The sequence below is a fragment of the Amblyomma americanum genome, chromosome 6 (genome assembly GCF_052857255.1).
Source record: "Amblyomma americanum isolate KBUSLIRL-KWMA chromosome 6, ASM5285725v1, whole genome shotgun sequence".
In the NCBI taxonomy this organism is placed as follows: Eukaryota; Metazoa; Arthropoda; class Arachnida; order Ixodida; family Ixodidae; genus Amblyomma; species Amblyomma americanum.
Window position 1 is genome coordinate 12,806,140 of NC_135502.1, and position 19,256 is coordinate 12,825,395.

At 49.0% G+C, this 19,256-nt stretch overlaps 1 protein-coding gene across 1 annotated transcript; it reads left to right on the forward strand.

Moving 5' to 3' along the window:
* The first annotated feature begins 2,948 nt into the window (after window positions 1-2,948).
* On the forward strand, window positions 2,949-14,407 carry LOC144094559 (uncharacterized). The gene is made up of 8 exons (XM_077628475.1): window positions 2,949-3,328; window positions 4,740-4,775; window positions 6,788-6,823; window positions 8,503-8,535; window positions 9,611-9,629; window positions 10,825-10,910; window positions 12,199-12,216; window positions 14,173-14,407. The coding sequence occupies exons 1-8, from the start codon at window positions 2,974-2,976 to the stop codon at window positions 14,319-14,321; spliced, it is 732 nt and encodes a 243-aa protein (XP_077484601.1). The 5' UTR covers window positions 2,949-2,973; the 3' UTR covers window positions 14,322-14,407.
* Window positions 14,408-19,256: the final 4,849 nt, after the last annotated feature.

Genomic DNA, 19,256 nt, shown 5'->3' on the forward strand with positions numbered 1-19,256 from the left:
GTCAACGCTAGTATACTAGTTCGTTTTATCCTTTTATCCATTTTATCCCCGTTCCTTGCATTCACCAGACCGGCCATCACCTGGAACGCGTCACACAATTGGAAATTAAAAAAAGTTATAGACGATCAATTCGACTTATGTGTTAACGTTAGTGTTCCCGTTAACGGAGAAGCCGCTGACGGGCTCAGACAGTGTGAGTGCGAGGCATGATCCAGTCTGTCAATCACCGTGGGAAACGCCGTGCCCCCGATTCACTCTCCCGACCCAACCGAGCAATCACAATGTAACACGCCGTATCAGCTCTCTGCTCAGCCCTCTACCCTGACGTGTTGGATGCTGTAAGGGGGAAAAGTAGACAGGATTTCTCTCTCTCTTTACTTTGCCACCTGCCAACCGAGGCTTCAGACGGACGGACACGTTTTTCCGACACGAATGTTCCAGTGCTAACGCAGTAAATGCTTGCACCAAGACACAGATACCAGGCGATGATTTTAAGCTGTCTTTATGTCGTACGCGCTACGTCATCGCAGGGTGCTTACAAGTGACCTAACGAAGAAAGTTCAAGGTTTCTTTAGTGAGAACCATCCTTGAGTTTCTTGTGTATACATGGGATCAAAACATTTAACAGCAGGCATTCGTTTCTGCAGTGGGATATCTAGGCTCAGCACGAGTTAGACCATTAATTTTTCGCTTCAAAAGCATTTCGTCTAGATTACTCCCGCGGACTCCAGATTAATACTCCATGCTTGGGAATAATCCAGGGTATTCTTCTGCAGCGTGTCTCATAGTTCATATGCTAGTTCGGATTGTTAAAGGCACTTTCTATGTTGGCGGTGTACACAAAACGAGTGACATACTAGAGTGTTTCACCTCCATCTAAATGCAGCCTGTAATCTGAACACCTGACATTGTGCTCAGCAGCCGAACGATATCATAAGCACTGAGTCACCATCATGGGTGCGCGATAGCCTTACAGCGACAGCTGTTAATCTCCGTGCATGCGGAGTTGTTGTGGTCACACGCCAGGTGCAACGCGCCGCGCTGATCGCAAACGCATGATGCACGCCTGAGCTACGCCCCTTCCCCACACCCCAGGACCGTCATTTTAACGCCACACTCGCGCTTTCGTTTTCCTGCTCAGAACCCATGGCAGCGAATAGCAGTGCCCAGTATCGTGTACATCTGCGAAGTTCTCCGACGGGCTTTCCCATTCGCCAACCCCATAGCTCGCGGACCAGTTCAACATCGCCCCCGTCCCGACGCTTGTCTACTTAGAGCTGTACTCGTTTTCCGCACCGCGCGCACTCAGCCGCTCCGACCAGCCGCGCAGCCCGAGCATGCGCAGAAGTAACGGCGTACCTCTTTACCGGCGTAGCTCGCGACTGCTCAAAGTCATTCCCAACCACCTGTGACCAGCTCCTCCTCCTCTCCCGCTGGCGCCTGTTCTCTGCGGCGGCGGATTGCGAGCTGTACTCCTCAGGCCAGCAGCACGGAAGCCACTCTGTTGACGTATCACGTCGTAAAGCGATTACAACTCTCGCTGTAAAAGGCCTCCAGTCGGTATTTCACACCCCTCCAGCAGCAGATTACATTCGCATTACCACAAAGATAAACGTCCGGTCGATATTTAATGGCTATGCGACGTGGGAGCCGCTGATGTAGCTTTCTGGGTGTCTTAATCTCCGAATCCTTGAAACTCGTGCCAAATTCTAAACCATGGCTGCGTGCTGTGTAGAAAGGTGAAGAGAAAAAGAAGGAAGGTTAAAAAGGAGGACGCCGTTTGTCGCAATCTCCTATGGAAATTTCCTTGTTTATGCCACTACACCTTGGCTAATCCTTCCATGTGGGTATGTGAGGGGCTTTAGGTATGTGCCTTGTTTTAAGAAGCAGAAGAAGAAAAAGAAGAAGAAGAAGAAGGTAGCACTTCCCTCTTTGGGTCACAGGGGTCTTCTATTAAATGAAGCAGCTGATGCTTTAGCGAAGGCAGCCCTGAGTGGACCGATTGTTGACCCGCTTCCAACAACTGCTTACATCACGGCGGCGCGCTTTCGACGGTACACTGTAATTAAAGAATTGGGCGCATTAGCGCTTACTTCCTTGGACGACTTCCAGCACCTACTGTTCCCTTGGAGAAGCTCAGACTGGCGATCGCGCAATCTTAAGTTTCCTTCACGAGGCTTCGTTGTCAGGTGCCGCAACTAAATTTTTACCTCTACAGGCCTGGTCTGGCGATCTCCCCATTGTGTCCGTATTGTGCGGAGCCGGAAACAATAGAGCACTTTCTTCTTTTTTGCCGTCGCTACTCATCGATTAGGAGGCGACTATTAGAAGTTCCAATACAGAATCTCAGTTTGCGCCTGTCTTCTGCGGTTGTTCTGTCTCTTGGCGCTTCTATGCTTGGCCATACCAATGGGAATGTTTGCTCTGCCGTTCAAAATTATCTACTAGAATCAAAACGTCTACCTTCATGAGCTTTCGTCCTGCCCATCCTATAGTAATCCCTACCCCTTCTTTGCCTAAATTTTAGTTTGTATGACCCCCCTAACCTCCTGCAACCACCTCGGCTACGAAAACTGTGCGATCCAAATTTTGGTAGGTCATCCCATGCTTGCCACATGCAACTGGTCATTTAAATAGTCACCGCCTGGTTATGGCCAATCCCCCTTGTGGGTATTTGCCATTGTGTGAGGTCAACAACAACAACAACAACAACAACAACAACAACAACAACAACAACAACAACAACAACAACAACAACAACAACAACAACAACAACAACAACAACCTTGGCCAATCCCCAGGAAATATTTATCTCTGTGCCCCCCAATTCTTGGCCAATCCCCCTATGTGGACATGTGCCATTGTATCAGGGTAACAACAACAACAACCCCCCCCGCGTGGGTATGTGCCATATTTACTGAGGTGAAGAAGAAGAAGGAGGACATCGTTCGACCCAGTGGACATTTCGCCTCCATGGATGTTTTTCCGCTATCGGCGTCTTCCGGGCATCGCGGCGTCGATCCACCGCCGGCAGCGTTTCGGGCGGCGCAAGTGGACTCGACGCCGGCTTCTTGCGTGCCGGCCATCGCCGCCGCCCTGCCCCAGGGCGCTTCTCCGCGCACAACGCCACCAGGGCCTCGGAGCGCCGTCGCCGGTCTCGTCCTTCCCCAAGCGGCGGCCGTCCTTCCGCCAGCGGACGCCCCGAGAGGAGCGCTAGTTGCCGCCCCGCCCAGGCCTCGCCAGCCACCGCACCGCGTGACGTTCGACGTTGCTTCTACTCCGGTGCCCTTCTTGTACACGCCCGCGCCGATGTCACCTCCGGAACCAAGTGAGCAGCCCCGGAACAGAGTGACGCTGAGCCTGCTGGGCGGGTCTGTTTGATATTGCAATCGTTAGAAGCCATCGTTACCATACAGCTATGACATAGGGCTAACCAGCCGGGTTGTCTTCGTTGCCGTATCTGCTTGTTGCGCGGCAGAGGTGCCACCAGTGTGTACCTTCTTTCCGTCGACGAAACAGAGCTCTGTGACAGAAGAAGCAGAGAAGAAGCGCTGTTTGACCAGTGTCCCGCCAATCCGCCTAAGCGTACACTTGTATCCCCTTTCCCGGATGACGTGACGCCATCAGAGTTTAGTCATCCTCGAGAGGGTCTGCTCCCCTCCTGTTCGTCCCGCAAGGCTAATGTATGTATAGATTTGGTCAAACGTTCCCAGGCCACAGGGTCTGTGATTCATCGCTTTATCCTGGCGCTTAAGATGCCGATCCAGCAATCAAGTTTCTCAGAGGTTAGAACGATAGTTCTTATGCCCTCTGCAGATATTTTTAGCTTCGGAGGGGTTGTAACCGCCTGGCTATAATGCTCAAAAGCAGACCCCGTGGCGTGGGAACTTTTCACCGACCCTCTACGTCCACGCAGCATTGCCCTCTACAGCAAAGTGCAGATGTTCTCCTTTACGACATAGTACGCCAGCGTTCCCACGCGGATCAAATGATGTCCAGGGAAGCCTGACTCCTGAGGGTCAATATGCATGTCGGCCGGCGCCTGCTGCCGAGAATGTTGCACATGAAAAGGAAAAGTGGCTTTGAGAAAAGACAAAGGCGCAACAACTGTCTCACTTCTTGGTAGACGTCTCAACCTCGCCGTATGCGAAGGGATCGAGAAGGGAATAAAAGGAGGACAGAAAAAGGTGTCGTAGTGTAGGGCTGCTTAATAATTTGGACCGCCCGGGGACGTTCAACGGACACTGACGTCACACAGCTCACGGGCGCCGTTGAGGCGTGTGGCTGCAGTCATCAGGGCGGCGCGTGGTAAGGTGTGGCATAGCTATCATTGTCACCCTATCGCACATTGACGGGGTGAAAAGCCTGGTAGTTTCTATTACAACGACAGCTGTTAAGGCCACGTTTTGGCGGTTCTGCGGTGTTGACATAAACATACTGTGACTCATAAACATTCAGTGACGTCATGTTGAGTGTCAATGCAACGCTCCACAGTGAATGGCTGGAACAGTGACGAGCGACGTCGTAGGCTGTGGCTGAACCTCAAGTTACACAACAGCAACCGTCCTGCGAGTTACTTTTTTTTTCTCCTGGAAATTTTCATTCTATCCTAAAAGCTTTACTTCAACAACTATTTTCAGAAGTTCTTGCGGTTGAGAACTTTGTTTATTCTTGGCACTTTTTTTTTGCGGGAGATTGTTCAACTGAACTCAACGGTTTCTTTATAACAACTTTTTCAGATTACGGCTACAGCACGGTGCTACTATCTGAAAGCGGTAAAGTATTTCAGAGTTCTGCACAATGTTCCCTGAAAGTCGTATGCAGTGTCCCGTACCTTTGTCATAGCAGCTTTGAAAAATTCACCCGCATCAACCATGATGCAAACACGTAATTGTCTGCGCCGGTATCGACGAACTCAACGCCTCAAGGGCGGGGTTCGATGGCGCGATCAAAGGACCCGCGCACCTTATAAGGTCACCTCGGCGCCTTTCGAATCGTGGCGCTTTCTTCTAGCGACGACAGATGGCTCTACCAGTGCCTTTTTGCGGAAATTCGGAGTTGGTGGCCACCGCTTCCTCGATTCATTGCATACGATTCCGGTTTCGCACCATGCGCAGCCGAACTACGTAAGTATCAGTGTCAAACTTAGTACGAGACAAAAGTTACCTCAGTATGCAAGCTTTGTTCGCGGCTTCACTTCAAGTGAGCCTCGGGTTGAGGCGGAAGAATTTTTCAAAGCTGCTACGATGAAGAACACTGTACTATTCATATTTTCGTCGGAAAGAACCTCGGAAAAGACTATCACCAAAGAAAGATGAGGACATGTGGTCACTGCATAGACGAACAACGGCAACTCGCCATCTTGCTGCAGTAAAATATTTATATCAGAAGCATATTTCTTAGTGACATAATAGGTTTTGGTCACCGTCTTATCATTCGTTGCAATCACCATCTACTTTTGCTTTTACGTATGAACGCATGCAGAAACCGACCTCGTCGTAATTTCGTTACAGGACGCAATACGAGCCGGATAGCAAGCCCAGAAACAAACGTCAATGGTGACCCAGGAAGTGCCGGAAAGAGTGGCACAAGATTTGATTTTTGGTTGTATGAGGTTTAACGTCCCAAAGCGACTCAGGCTATGATAAACGCCGTAGTGAAGGGCTCCGGATAATTTCGACCCCCTGGGGTTCTTTAACCTCCACTGACATCGCACAGTACACGGGCCTCTAGAATTTCGCCTCCATCGAAATGCGACCGCCGCGGTCGGGACCGAACCCGCGTGTTTCGGGTCAGCAGCCGAGTGCCATAACCATCGAGCTACCGCGGCAGCTAGTGTAGTATAAGAGTATGTTTGTAATCTTTCAATATTTCTATTGATTGGCTATTAAATGAGCGTCCCAACTGTGATGATACGATTCACGCTGAGACGCACATGCGGCGTTTGTGCGATTTGCGATACTTGACCGCACACTGGCAGACAAGAGGGCGTTATAATTATCGAAGCAAGTTAATCTTTTGGTTTCAGTCCAATGTTTGCAGACTCAATGATTGCTCCACACTGTAGCGGCAGGTGTAACTTCACTTCGGCCTGCCCGGAGTTACTCTACCCAGTCCCAGTTGAAAGCTCTGAGATACCGCTTTGATAAGCACCAGTAGCGTCAACATGTTTGGCTTTCCTTCAGAAAGACGTAAAATGACGAGCCGTGTATAGGACAGGGCAGAATTGCTTGCAGGCGGTGTAAAGGCGATGGAAGAATTGCTTTCAGGCAGTATAAAGGCTGTCGCTTAACAATAGCTTCATATGATGTGAGCATGCCTTGCAAAATTTCCCTGGAAATGAACGTAAAGGGCATGGTTCAAATATTTAAAGAATGAGGCCGTCTTCAGAACTGTTTCTATTACCTTTGCATAGAATGCTAGCTGCTCAAAGCAACCTGGCTTCAAACGCAGCAGCTGGTTATATATTATTTAATACTAAGCCTGCATATAATTACAACCGCGGCATCACTAAAAAGAGCACATTTTTGCTTGAACTTTGAAATATGTCCACCGGGGACGGTAACGTACTGGCACGTGCTTATTAAGTGCACGTGCTTGTTACTGCACCCAGAAATCGGTCATACTTCATATAATGACCGCTGTGGCCCATGTTGCCAGAAAAGGTGCAAATAACGGAAACACCGCGACATTTGCTTTTGCGTCAAGTCACTGCGCCATGGGAGGACTGAACTTGGAAACTTCTCTGACAGTCGTTGTATTTTTTTTATCCCTCTGAAACTGGCAGCCACCTTTTCCATCCTGGGCGGCACATTACCATCGAGTAAGTCATCCATCTTGTTTCTAAGACAGGCACATAAGTGCATGACATCAAAGCGCGACCTCATGGCTTGACCAGCAGCAACTCATTCAACATCACTTGTGTAAGGAAACAGCGTGAAGCCAGTGCTAGGATGAGTAGAAGGCGACAACACGAGCGCTGACTAGCACCTGTCATTTTACGGACGCTGAAGCCCTTGATTCCTGGGCCTACAGGTTGCCTTGCCCAAAGAATCTCGCACAGACAGGATACTAGCGTGTTTCTTCTCTTACTTTGGTCCCTGTCTGTGTTTGCGCTAGTCAATATGTTTCACTTCACAAACAACCGCTTCACCTGCGCCCGAAATCTGGTTTTGGACACAACGGAAGCGCGACCTTTGAAGTGCGTTACTGAAATTGCATGAGGACGTGCCTTCTGAATGGGTCCACGAGTAAGGCCGAGAGTCTGCCGTAGATCGTGGCGCGCATTTTCGGCTAGTACAGGCGATTCCTGCCCGTCACAAGTTCAAGTAATCTGCTCCGTTTTCTCGCTATTTCTATCCATTATACCTAACCAAGTAGCCCGTACCAAATCCTTCTACCTTTATCCTAGCCTTTCGTAAGAGCCTGCTTCGTTGATGAAACGAAAATTTGGGGCACATTTCTAGTCCGCCTTAAGTACATGACGTGAAAGCGTTAATGAGTGCCTTCAGAGGTCTGGGGTCCTCTTTGCATATCACTTCCCGAACATGGACACTGTTCTTTACTTCCTTCTCTTCTTTCTTTTTTGTTTCATTTAATTTTAATTTTATTTACCACAAGACACACAATATACCTCCCTTTAACCGAGCGAGCGAACATACAGGGTTGGTCAAAAGTTCCCAGGCCACAGTGTCTGCTTTACTTCTGTATATACTGGCACTTAAAATGTCGATAGAGCTATCAAGGTTGTCAGAGGTTAGAACAATACTTCTGTTATCCACTACAGATATTTTGAGCTTCGCGGGTGTCGTAACAGCCTGACTATACTGCTCAAAAGCAGACCCTATGGCCCGGCAACTTTTGTCGGACTCTGTACCTCAGTGGTCGAGGGACATATAGCGCGCCCTGCTCACCACCCAAGGGGGAGCGGTTAGATTCCCGTCTCGACCATTTTTCTTTCAGTTGTTGTGAGACATTTCAGTTACCCACGCGATATCATGTGGTTGGGACGTCACGACCTTTTCGACCAATCCCGATTTTCTCGACACTCAAACGCTAACGTCGACGCCAACTACGACGCTGAGTTTTTCGCTGAACGGGACCCTTAGCGCTATCGCCTTAAGAATGCACCGCGTGGTGGGGACAAGAAGAGGACGCAATTTGTGTCCTTTTAGATTTTCGTTTGGCAACCCTGGGACCTTGTATTTTGACGTTTCGGTTTGATTTGCTCTATCGTTCTCTCCCTCGATGCTCTGTCACTCATGTCGTCAAACTCGGTCTACGTCGTGATAGATTAAATATACGGCCCCCGGTGTGATAATGAGAACGCCCGCATAAGCATGCAGAAGGCTTTTCACATACCAGCGGCTCCTTGCAACTATACAGGGCGTAGCAGCGAAAGGTGTTCCTCAGAGTGTGTTTAATTTTGCATGTTGTAGTTGACGATCATGAGAAGGACGAAGCATAGAAGAGGTGCTTAGTTGCTTTTGGGTTTGTATGCAGGTGGAGGCTCAAGAGGATTCCATGGTTTGTTAAGTATGTGAGCAAAGCTATTTATTTCATAAATGCCTGACTAGGGCGCAAGCGTTGCGACTTAAATCATTATGAGCAGCAAATGAGAGAGCCTGTTGCGACCATAATGCAGGTCCCATAAGCGGCAGTCGTACTCTTAAAGATAGACTAGTGTCACTAAAAATTTCGTTTACTTTTTGCACCAAGCTGTTCAAGCGTCCACGAGTCTTCAGGGTTCCTGATATGGTTGAAAAAAGGCGTAAATTACAGAAGCATCAATGAATCCTTGCCTGTTTATTACGGGAGGAGAAGTTGGGTTGAGGGGGGGGGGGGGGGGGTAAGTAGCCCCTTAACAGCGGCACACCTTCCGCCATCACTGCCCCCCACTCCCCCGTCTGGCTGCGAGCAATGTCAGGCCGCACACATCCAAGAGCTTGTTAAGACTAATGTAACGTGGAATGCGATCAACCGGAGTAAGCATCCTCGGCGCCGGAGGAGAGCACTCTCTGCACATGTTTATTACCAAGTTAATTAGAGACGCCATCGGAGAACTTGCGAAAGGTGGAAAAATGGTAAAAAATGGTAACAATGCACAAGAGCCGCCTCGGCCGTGTGGTCTGAGTATACAGCGGCGCGTAAGGGTGGCGTCGCCGTTGTGCTGTACAGGAATGTGAAAACGTGTGCGCCATTAGTCAGGTGCCTCTAATCAGACTCGTCAGTCATTTCTTTTGAATCTGAGAAAAAATTCTATTCAACTCAACCTCATTTATCAGCCAGCGCGTCATGCAGCTACATTCAGTAGAAGACACATATATGCGACGCCCATTGCGTATTGCGATGGCAAGTGTGCGCAGTTTGTCTCGAAATTTTTGATACGCAGACCTTTAGTGCTGTTCCTCGCCACGGCGCTCTATAAACACCATGGTTCTGGCGGTGAACAGAGGCGCCACATGAAAGGAGCCTTTCATGCCATTGGTGTATATCAGCGCTGCACGCGGGAGGCAGCGCTTTGTTTGCCTTTAATGTAGTCAGTCACTTGTGTTCCTTTTTTCATTAGTTCGTTTATGCAGAATGACCCTTCGTGGTTTTATCTTTTCAGCGGACAAAAACCAACGACGGTAAGCTTAAGCAAGGCTCGCAGGAGCCAAATGAATTTGTAGTCTACCTTGTTGTCCAGAGTAGCAGTTCATTGCGGGAGTAGTCTTTCTATACGACGGCTCATATAGGTGGTAGTAGCCACATACCTGTGTTGGCTAGGCCTGTTGGCTGCTGAACGTGCCACCGCCTTCGCTTGCTGTTTTTTTTTTTAGGTAGGCTGCGTGCGTGTTCCCTCTGCTGCTTTCGTAGCTTGAGGAGCCTCCGCTATCAGCTCTTTCGTAACTCAACAGCGCGCTTTGCATCCGTCGGCGCTACTATTTTACGTGCTTGGCAGCGCCCTTTCCTGCTTTCGCTGTTGGACACACCATATCATTCTTCCGATCTTTACTGACCTTAGAGATGCGTTCGAGCCGCAGTGGCCGCCTTCTCACCTTTGTGTGCGGGTGGAAAAACCTCCACTCCGCGGTATAGGTGAGCCTATCTGCTAACTCATCCGGCTGTATCGCGCGGTCATGGTGACACCGAGCTGTTGGCGTTGAGCATCTATAAATGGAGTGCTTACTTAAGAACGATGTCGAAGACGACGATATAGAACGTGTATTGCGGGTAACTACAAATTAGAACGCGGAGCACGACCAGCAGTGGTCATGACCGAGTGCTCGATGGGCCAATTTAGAACTCTCCTTACTTCACTGAGGTTGCCTTAAGAAGGGCACACCTTCATTCGGCCTAATTTTAAATACGCCTTACTAGGGAGCCGTCAGTCAGGCCTCCTAGGACTGTCCGTTTCTTGAGGTAGGCACAACGCTACATTCACGTTTCCTTACCTCGCTCCTTGACCTGAAAGCATGCTTCACTGCGACTTCGTGAACTCAAATTAATTCAAAATGGCTGCTTCGTATAAATTAGACTGTGTTTACAGCCCGCACGTTCGACTCTTTCACCAGATTAGTTTTTCGTGTGGTTCAGTGTCCGTATGTTGACGTGTACCAGTCTTCGACAGTGATATGCGAGGGTTCACTGCTAGGGTATGCAGTCGCGCATGCGCTCTCTTAGTTTGCTGGCACCGGAGCGGGAAACTGCAGCTCATGTGAGCACATCAAAGGATGAATGCCAAAGCAGTTTGCTCGTTAAATCGTGAGGGAGAGTGCAGAATACTTTAGTGACGAAAGAGTGCTCACAGGGATACTCATGTGCCGATTCTTCTTCTAACAGGCCGATCGTCAAGGACCTCGTTCTGGGGCTACTCGTCTTGCTGTCCATGACGTTGATGCTCACTGCGGCGCTCATCTTGGTTGTGAGTGAGTGGCGCTCTTCTCAGTGTTGCCGCAACATCGTCATGTGGGTCCGCTGTGGTTGATTCAGATAAACTGGATGAAATGTCGAGGGGTCAGCGTAGAAGTATACATAGCACTTTAGAGTGATGTCAGGTTTGCACCGCTGTTTTGTTCTTTCAGTGGCGCTGTTGCAGGCGCTATATTGTTGCCTGCATTTGTCTAAAACGAGGCTTATGATCCAGGGCACGTGCGGAGCTTCAGAAGTGAACTGTGCGCACTTTCGCGGAAAGGAGTTTAAGGTCATGCTCACTGTACCTCCGGAACGTCTCTCGACATCTGGCCACCGTAACAAAAATCTCATTATTGGGTCTAACATGCGCAGTTCGTACCTGGCGTACGCAATTCGCTTCTATTAGAAGACGTGGCGCCCTCTAGGAAGTGCGCGAAGATTCGACTGCTATTCAGAAAACTTATTGAAAACAAACGCATGTGGGCGCCGCCTGCTCCACATGCGGCGTGTGTTTTGCGACTGTCGCTATTTGTCGCTTACGACTGACGCCAGTGCGCGTGGCCAGTAGAAGCTTGAGTTTGTTTTCAACCTGTGAACCTCTGGAGAGCGCAGAGGAGGAAAGGAGCGCATGCGCAGAGCTTCTCTGTGAAAAAGGCGAGGCTCTCCTCATCACCGTGCTCCACATAAAGATGCAGGACAGGGGATGTGCGCAAAAGAAAGCGCCACCTCTTCCCCCTTGCTGTTTGGCGTCTGTGGTATTTCCTGCAGGAAAACCAGAAGGCATGGTCACTATGTCTGGCGTAGAGTGCTTAGGTGCCAGCGTCGATGTTGCGCTTGCATCCTATAGACGCGACAGACTTCAAGCCGACAGTGAATCGAGATGGAGGATTTTCGGAAGAACATTAAGGAGTGTCTGCCTTAACCACAAGCAAGTTTGCCAGGGACGTCACAGCTGGAGTGGCAGTACGATTATCAGCACTAATCTGGCGCAGAGTGCACGCCAGTTCTCGGGGTCTAAGTTTCAAACTTCGCACACATTTCGGTAGAGATACTTCCCTCGATAACCCTGTTTTTCCGAAGCCGTCGCTGGCTGGTGCGGTATTTAGGGGTCCATTAATGCCGCACGCTTTGAAACTTGTCTCACGTTTTGGTTGATTAACGTGCCTTTTAATGTGCCCTGTATATAAACAGTTCAGATTGTTTAGCCTTGCGCACAGTTTCAGAAAATGTTCTGTGCATAGCATTTTGAAACTTTATCCTACTTTGGCGTATGTTAGCTACAGATGTTACCTTTCGTTTCAGGTGCCGGAGAAAAGAAAGGTAAGTTGTAGATGACGGAACAGCACACCGCCGTCTTTAGTGGTACTCCAGAACTTATAGCAGAAATGAAGCCTTCATATGCGTTCTCACCGTTCGGCCCACCCGACCCCCCTAGGTAGATGGCAGCCCACCCTCCCGCCTCCACCCTCGACCCACCTATTCACCCCACCTCCACCTCCCAGAAGCGCCTCCCGCGCCCTACCCACCCACATCGTCCCACTTACACCCTCCATAAAAATTCTGTCGCGTGTGTGAAGCCTCAGCTTAAATTAATAACAGTCATTAGGTTGAAATCATCAAGGTAATTGAAAGTAATTCCAACTGCTTGCGCAAAATTGTCGGATCAGATGTCTAATCGTCCTGTAATATTTTTTTAACGAGGCTTACCTTAGCTGGACACCGAGTGGCAGAAGTTGAGAGAGATATTTCCGTGTTTCTTCTTGTTCTGGTCCTTCGTGTTAGTTGCGCTGTTTCGTACCTTAAGATGAGATATTTCCTCAGTACAACAGGCTAGAAGCGGCGAAGTGGGGCGAGCTCTTGGGTAGCCCTATTGATAGGAATGAGATGACTGCGTACGTGTAGGCAATTTTCTCATACTGTGTGTGTCGCCGCACTGCCGAATGACCCACCATGGCTTTGAGAATCTCGCGCATGTCGTCGATTGCCTGAACTTGTATGCAGCAAGATGCTTGCCCCCAAGCTAATGCTTAGCAGAGAAGCGGAATGGCCAGGAAGCCTGTCGAAGCCGAGTGTCATGGGCATCGTATGTCATGCACAAAATTACGGGATTGCACTTCAGTCGGTTTAAGAGCGGAAATGCGAAAGCCTTTACGTTTCCTCTCTTTTTCTCTCCATTTTCTATTCTTATTTATTTAATCTTTTTCGGCTATTAAATTTTTATTTGTTTTCATATTTAATTGATTTATATTATCTTTTACTTCTTTTATTTGTTCTTGTTTTTCCATCATTTCATTCTGTTTTATTTTTATTTCCCCCATCGCTATCATCACCACTATCATCATCGCCACTGTCACCATCACTATAGCCATAAACATCACTGTCATCATCACTATTGGCGGCTATCATTATCACTATCACTACCATCATCACTACTATCTATCCTAGCACTGACTGTCACTATCAATAGCTATCTTTATCACTATCTATCTCTATTTTTTACTATCTATTTACTATAACTATCATTACAAATATGTTGCTCATCAACTGTTGCTTAAACAACTTTACATTTTATTTTAATTACGATACAACTTATGATTGACAGTTCGTGCGGACAACTTTTGTCTACAACTCCCGTCCACGCCACTCACAAGCCAAGATAGGCTTACGCCTTAAAACTCCCGTGGTCTCCTGCCGGCCAAGGAGGATGTTATCGAGGTGGTCCTGAGTCACTTGGGGCTCGTGATCAGGCGGGCGTGTAGGTGAAATTGAAGCAGTGCTAATATCCTTTCCATAATTTCGTCCCCGGAAAGGGAGAAAACTGATACTATTCCTTCATAACGACAGTGCTATGGTCTAATATGGCTGAGATCACTAATATCCGTTGCCCGATATATGGAAGCAAGAAAGTTCAGCCGTGGACCGGGCGCGTTCGCTGCGCAAAACTAAAAGGGCTAACGGTAAGAAACGGCACGGTGTAAGTTTTGGTTTTGATTTTATGGAGGTTTAACGTCCCAAAGCGACTCAGGCTATGAGTGACGCCGTAGTGAAGGGCTCCGGAAATTTCGGCCACCTGGGGTTGTTTAACGTGCACTGACATCGCAAAGCACATGGGCCTCTAGAATTTCGCCTCCATTGAAATTCGACCGCCGCGGCCGGGATCGAGCCCGGGTCTTTCGGGCCAGCAGACGAGCGCCATAACCACTCAGCCACCGCGGCGGCTGCACGGTGTAAGTGTATGGCTTTCGTGTTATTGCAATGATTGCGTGCACATTCCAGGCGACGATGAAGAAAACGGAGATATGGCGGGCACGACTGCGCCGGACGTGACGACGACAGGAACAGAAGCCGAAGTTGCAACCCCGGTAGCCCTGCCACTCCATGCCGACAGCGACGACAAGCTAATCGCTCATTACACTATGAACTAAAAGCAAAAAGCTGGAATGGTGTAAAGTGCTGATTTCTGTAACGATATTCTCATCAACTTGAACAAAAGCCAGAATGTATTACGCTTGCGATTCAGTTTCGTCTCTACACCGCCTGACTACTACTGTCGTTTCTCAAGCCTTTGAATGTGAATTCCTCTCTGGAATCTATTCTAAAGAGAGACACATGTGATCTCGCGATGAATAAAGGATTTTTTGGTGAGTTTGCATGCTCTGATCGTGAACATCATCTAAGATTTAGTTTGCCTCGTCGGCACGCACTCGCCGCTCACACTCTGCGTTGGCCTACCACTCTGTTGGAGGGCAGGCAAGAGGCGTAAACGAAAATTGCAAATGTGGTGAAGAAACACAGTGCCTACGAAGGACGCCGTAGTGGAGGGCCCCGGATTAACTCCGACCACTCCGTATATGGGCAGCAGCCAGCGCGTGAACCCAAGACGTGCTATGCACTGCTGAGTGGATGCTGCACGTGTAAACGCATGCACAGAGTAAAAGTACGCTAGGCGCAGCAGAGTGCACTGATCTGAAAAGGGTGAATTGCTCCAAGCACGCAGAATCAAGTGCGTAACGAATTTTATTTTGGCGCTTACTCGCAAAACCCGGAACGCTTAAGCTTCGCCTGTAAGGTATGGCGCGATAGCGTTAATGAGTTAATCTCCATATATGCTGAGTTGGTCACTCTCGACATCCATAGGTCCCTGGGAATCCTGATACCACTCCTGGTGCTGCGATTAAGCGATTAGCCACTGCACTGCGATGACAGGTGCTCCAAGCGGTGGGCCTTTTGAAACCCAGGTGGCTCTTCTTCGACCAACCTGCCACGGCGGGAAGTTTTCTCACAATCCGTTGGGCAGGTTTTCTGGATTTTCCGTTGAACGCCGAATTTTCCACTGAACGGGGCATTTAACGTCAGCGTGTTTAAAAGAAAAAAAAACTGCCGCGGCAAATTTGAAGCATACTTAGCGTGGGCATGCGATATGAGACATCACTTAGCTGCCTCAAGAATTTCCCTGGTTTAGAGGAGGCAACCTGGGCCAAAAGTGTTGGAAAAGAGGCTGTACCGCCCCGCGCCTGACATGCTCCTGCGCACTCCGTGGAGCGACCAGAAAAATTTGACTGCGGCACGGCCGCGTCGTCTGCACCGTGCAGGAGCTAGACGAAGCGCTGCTTCCACCGCCGCTCCATGCGACTGCGATAAAGAAATGCCGCCGTCCCCGAGCACTCACCGTTGTTGCGTACACAGGTGTCAATGGGTCATCGCCAAGAAAAGACTGCACCCTTAGGCTGCTTCTTGCTAAGAGCAGTACCTGAGAAGCCGCCGCTGCCTCGGCATAGCAAGAGACGGCGCTGGGCTGTGGCGCATTTGTTGACCCCCTCCCACCTTGACAACACAAAAAACGCCGCCTCGAATTCCCGAAAGAGCCAAAAGGTCTCTAACCTTCTAGTCCTGTGTTCTTCACTCTGTCTGCGTCCCTTCCACTGGCTTTATTCTTGTAACTATGCACCAACCCGTCCACCTTTCTACTCTACCAAGCATCTAATTTTTTCTGTAATCTTAAGATGAATACTGCATAAAAAACCGACTTCTGAAGTCCACTGAATTAGGCAAACTTTCTCTATATGGCTGTGTTCATATAAGGACGGTAACCGAGATCCCGTGATAATTTTTTGTTTTCAATTAAATTTTTATTTCTGATGGGCAAACGTGTCCACGCATGGACCTGGTTTTGCAAGAAACACTCTACTTTTCTTGGGGAAACAATAGTATATCACAATAGGTGGTAAACGGCGCTTTTGCTCTTTTGCGAGTGTAGTGCATAATGGGCGCAATTGAAAGCTCTCACAGAGGCTGTAATTACTCGTGCGAATTGCTGCGAATCGGAAATGAAGGTGGCTGGTCGAAATGAACCAAATTGTGCCGCCGCGGTGGCACAGTGGTTATGGCGCTCGGCTGCTGGCCCGAAAGACGCGGGTTCGATCCCGGCCACGGTGGTCGAATTTCGAGGGAGGCTAAATTCAAGAGGCGCGTGTACTGTGCGATGTCAGTGCACGTTTAAAGAACCCCAGATGGTCGAAATTTCCGGAGCCCTCCACTACGGCGTCCCTCGTAGCCTGAGTCGCTTTGGGACGTTGAACCCCGTAAACCATAAACTATCAACCAAAGTGTGGCGCACTGAGGTTCAGGCCGGCACGTGTAATGCATTGACTAAGGCGGTCGTCGCGGTTAGCGGTGCCGCGGTACGTTTAAGGGCAACCAGACTCAATGGAGGGCTCTGGTTGGTCGTCCGGAGAATACAACGAAAATCTCAACTGCGCGCACCTTCCTCTCTACGCTATCATTCAAGGACGGGCAAAAATACCCCCCCTCCACTTGTGTTTGCTCCCCCTGTGATGAAGTGTACAGGCTTCCGGAGACGTGAATCCCCAGTACCGCCGCCTTAACCCGATAACGTTGGCCCGTTGTTTTCATCCGGCTGCCCTATTTTCCTCGGTGCGCCTCGTGAGAAATGCGGGAAAGAAATGCTTCCGTGGACATACGTCTTCCGGGCCGCTGATCCGTGTAGAGCGCACTACTTCAGGGAGTTCCCTATCCATCCGCAGTCGCCGGAGCGCTCTTTATAAATGGGCCGCCCCGGTTCCGGAGTGCGCTCCGCTCCTGGCGGCGGTTCGTCGCGGGGCTTCACCCCCTTCGCCCTGCTTGTCTTCTGCGCTCGCGAGCTCTCCTTCATCAATCTCACTTCTCTTGTTGATTGGGTTGCTCAAAACTTCCCCATTTATAGCTGTCCGCTTAAGAAGTGCACAAATTTTTAAGCACCTGCTTTCGGAATGACGCAGCCTCGTGGTATTTTTGCCGTCGCATTTCTTTTCATTCACCGCGTTTGCTTCGGAAAGAAGCTCGGTCACGCGAATAAACTTATGCCTGATCTTAATCAAGGAGTTCGTGGCGCACGAACATATTGCATGTATAGTGAAGTTCGGCAACAGTGAAGGCCGCACTTCGCTGCTTTTAGCTTTGCGCTGTCCTCAGTTCTTGGTCCTCCGCTAGACCCTTCAACCGTTCATTGTGCGCTGCTTTACTAACACGCTCACTCTAACTGGCAGGCTCAGGCTGGCACTTTTATATTCCCTTCTCTCTACTTGCGCGGTTGCGGTAAATAAGAGAAAATAAAACGCGTGAGCTTGCCACTTCAAGTGACACGTCGTGAAGTGGCCTCTGATCGTGTGTTTGGTTGCTTGTATTCCTGCACGTGCATCGGGCTTTCAGATTGGCCCTTATGGAGAGCCGGTAGTTTTTGCGCTGCAGCGTCGTAGAGAATTGCGTTTTTGAAATTTTAAATCCTTATATGGTTATTACCAGCGGCCAGCTGCGGTTACTTAACTGCAACCAGGCGCATGATCGCAATAGTTAAAGCGTTAACTCGGTTCACAGAGTTAACGTTTACAGAGAGAACGTTAACTCTCTGAACAGTGACGTCTTGAATGCGGCGGTTTTGCGTTTTTATCCATCATGCTACTTTGCCACACGCTAAACAGTCATATTAACACCGAAAGTTCTCCACGGAATTCCGTAGTCTATAATCACAGGCAGAAATACTATAGTGCAAGGCGTGATCTAAATGTCGTTTTTAAGTGTGCTGAAGTACGTTCCAAAAGAACGCAGTATCGCGACACAACACAAGTACTTTAGTTGTTTAACATTTTCCCGCTGCTCGCATAGGCAGCCAGTCACTGAACATGGCAAACGCGTCCCCCTGGCACTAAGGAGCGTTTTAACGATTAAGGACTACGTCTGAGGTGTAAAAAAGGTTTCTGCGGCCTATCGAATCTCCGTCCGCTGAACTCGCTTTAACACACTGGTGTCAAAGAGGTTAGGTAAGGCTGCTGGTGTATGGGTAGAGGAAGCAATGGCCGATCAGAAACTTTGTCATCTGCCTTCTGGAGTGGCCGTACAAGTATTCTAAGGAAAAGCGAAGAGTGAGGAAACCGTATGCATCTGCAAAAAAATTCTCTCCCAGCCATGTCCAGAAAGAACAGATGAGCACTTAGTCACCTATTAAGTGCTCTGCTATTAAGGGGTGGTCTGTAGTTTTGAAAAATAAGAACCCTGAAACATGTTGCTTGACAAAAAGTGCACGACAGATTCAGCAGGCTCTATCAAGGCAGTAAAAAATGCTGATGATACATACGCTCCTATTGATAGCGCCCCATAAAAGTAAAAAAAAATAATATGTAGAGCATGTACCTTCTTCCTCGCACAATGCAGCACTTGCAGCAGTGTCGCAATGCACCATCGCAGTGGTGTTGCAGATTTGTGTCCGTGAAGGCACGAAGTGCTCCCAACCAATCCAAGCCTGCTTTTTTTGACCACACTCTTTTTATCAGAACAAAAGAGGGTGACGTCAGTAGCATAGGCCGAAATCGTAATTTCACTCTGTATTAACGAGAAGCCACTATTAGCTGTGTTTTTGAAGATACTGAGCTATAGGGGCTCAGATACATAGCGCAAGTTACAAAGGCGATGTCGACGAGGTTATTCAAATAGAATATGTTTGTCAAGCTCTTAGTTGCAAGGGAGATGCAGTGTTCCTACGTTGCTCTTGTTGGATGCGAGAAGGGAGATTGAGGGTCTCTCGCACATTCTAATAGCATGTGGTAGAGGGTCACAGCGGATGAGGGGTGATGGGGCTGTTCTAAAGATGCGCTTTGGAGGTGTTCCGGGGTAGTGACTGGCAAGTCGGTTTTGGGGCTACGGAAAGGTGTTTGTCTGTGTAGTATAGCTGACGATACAGGACACCTTCCTTTCACCATAATAGTAGACGGTAACGGAGACGGCGCATGCGGCGGTCCTGACGGCGCCCGTGCAAGTAAAGTACTCTGCGTAGGAGAAATTCCCGACTGACACGAGAGTCAGGGGAG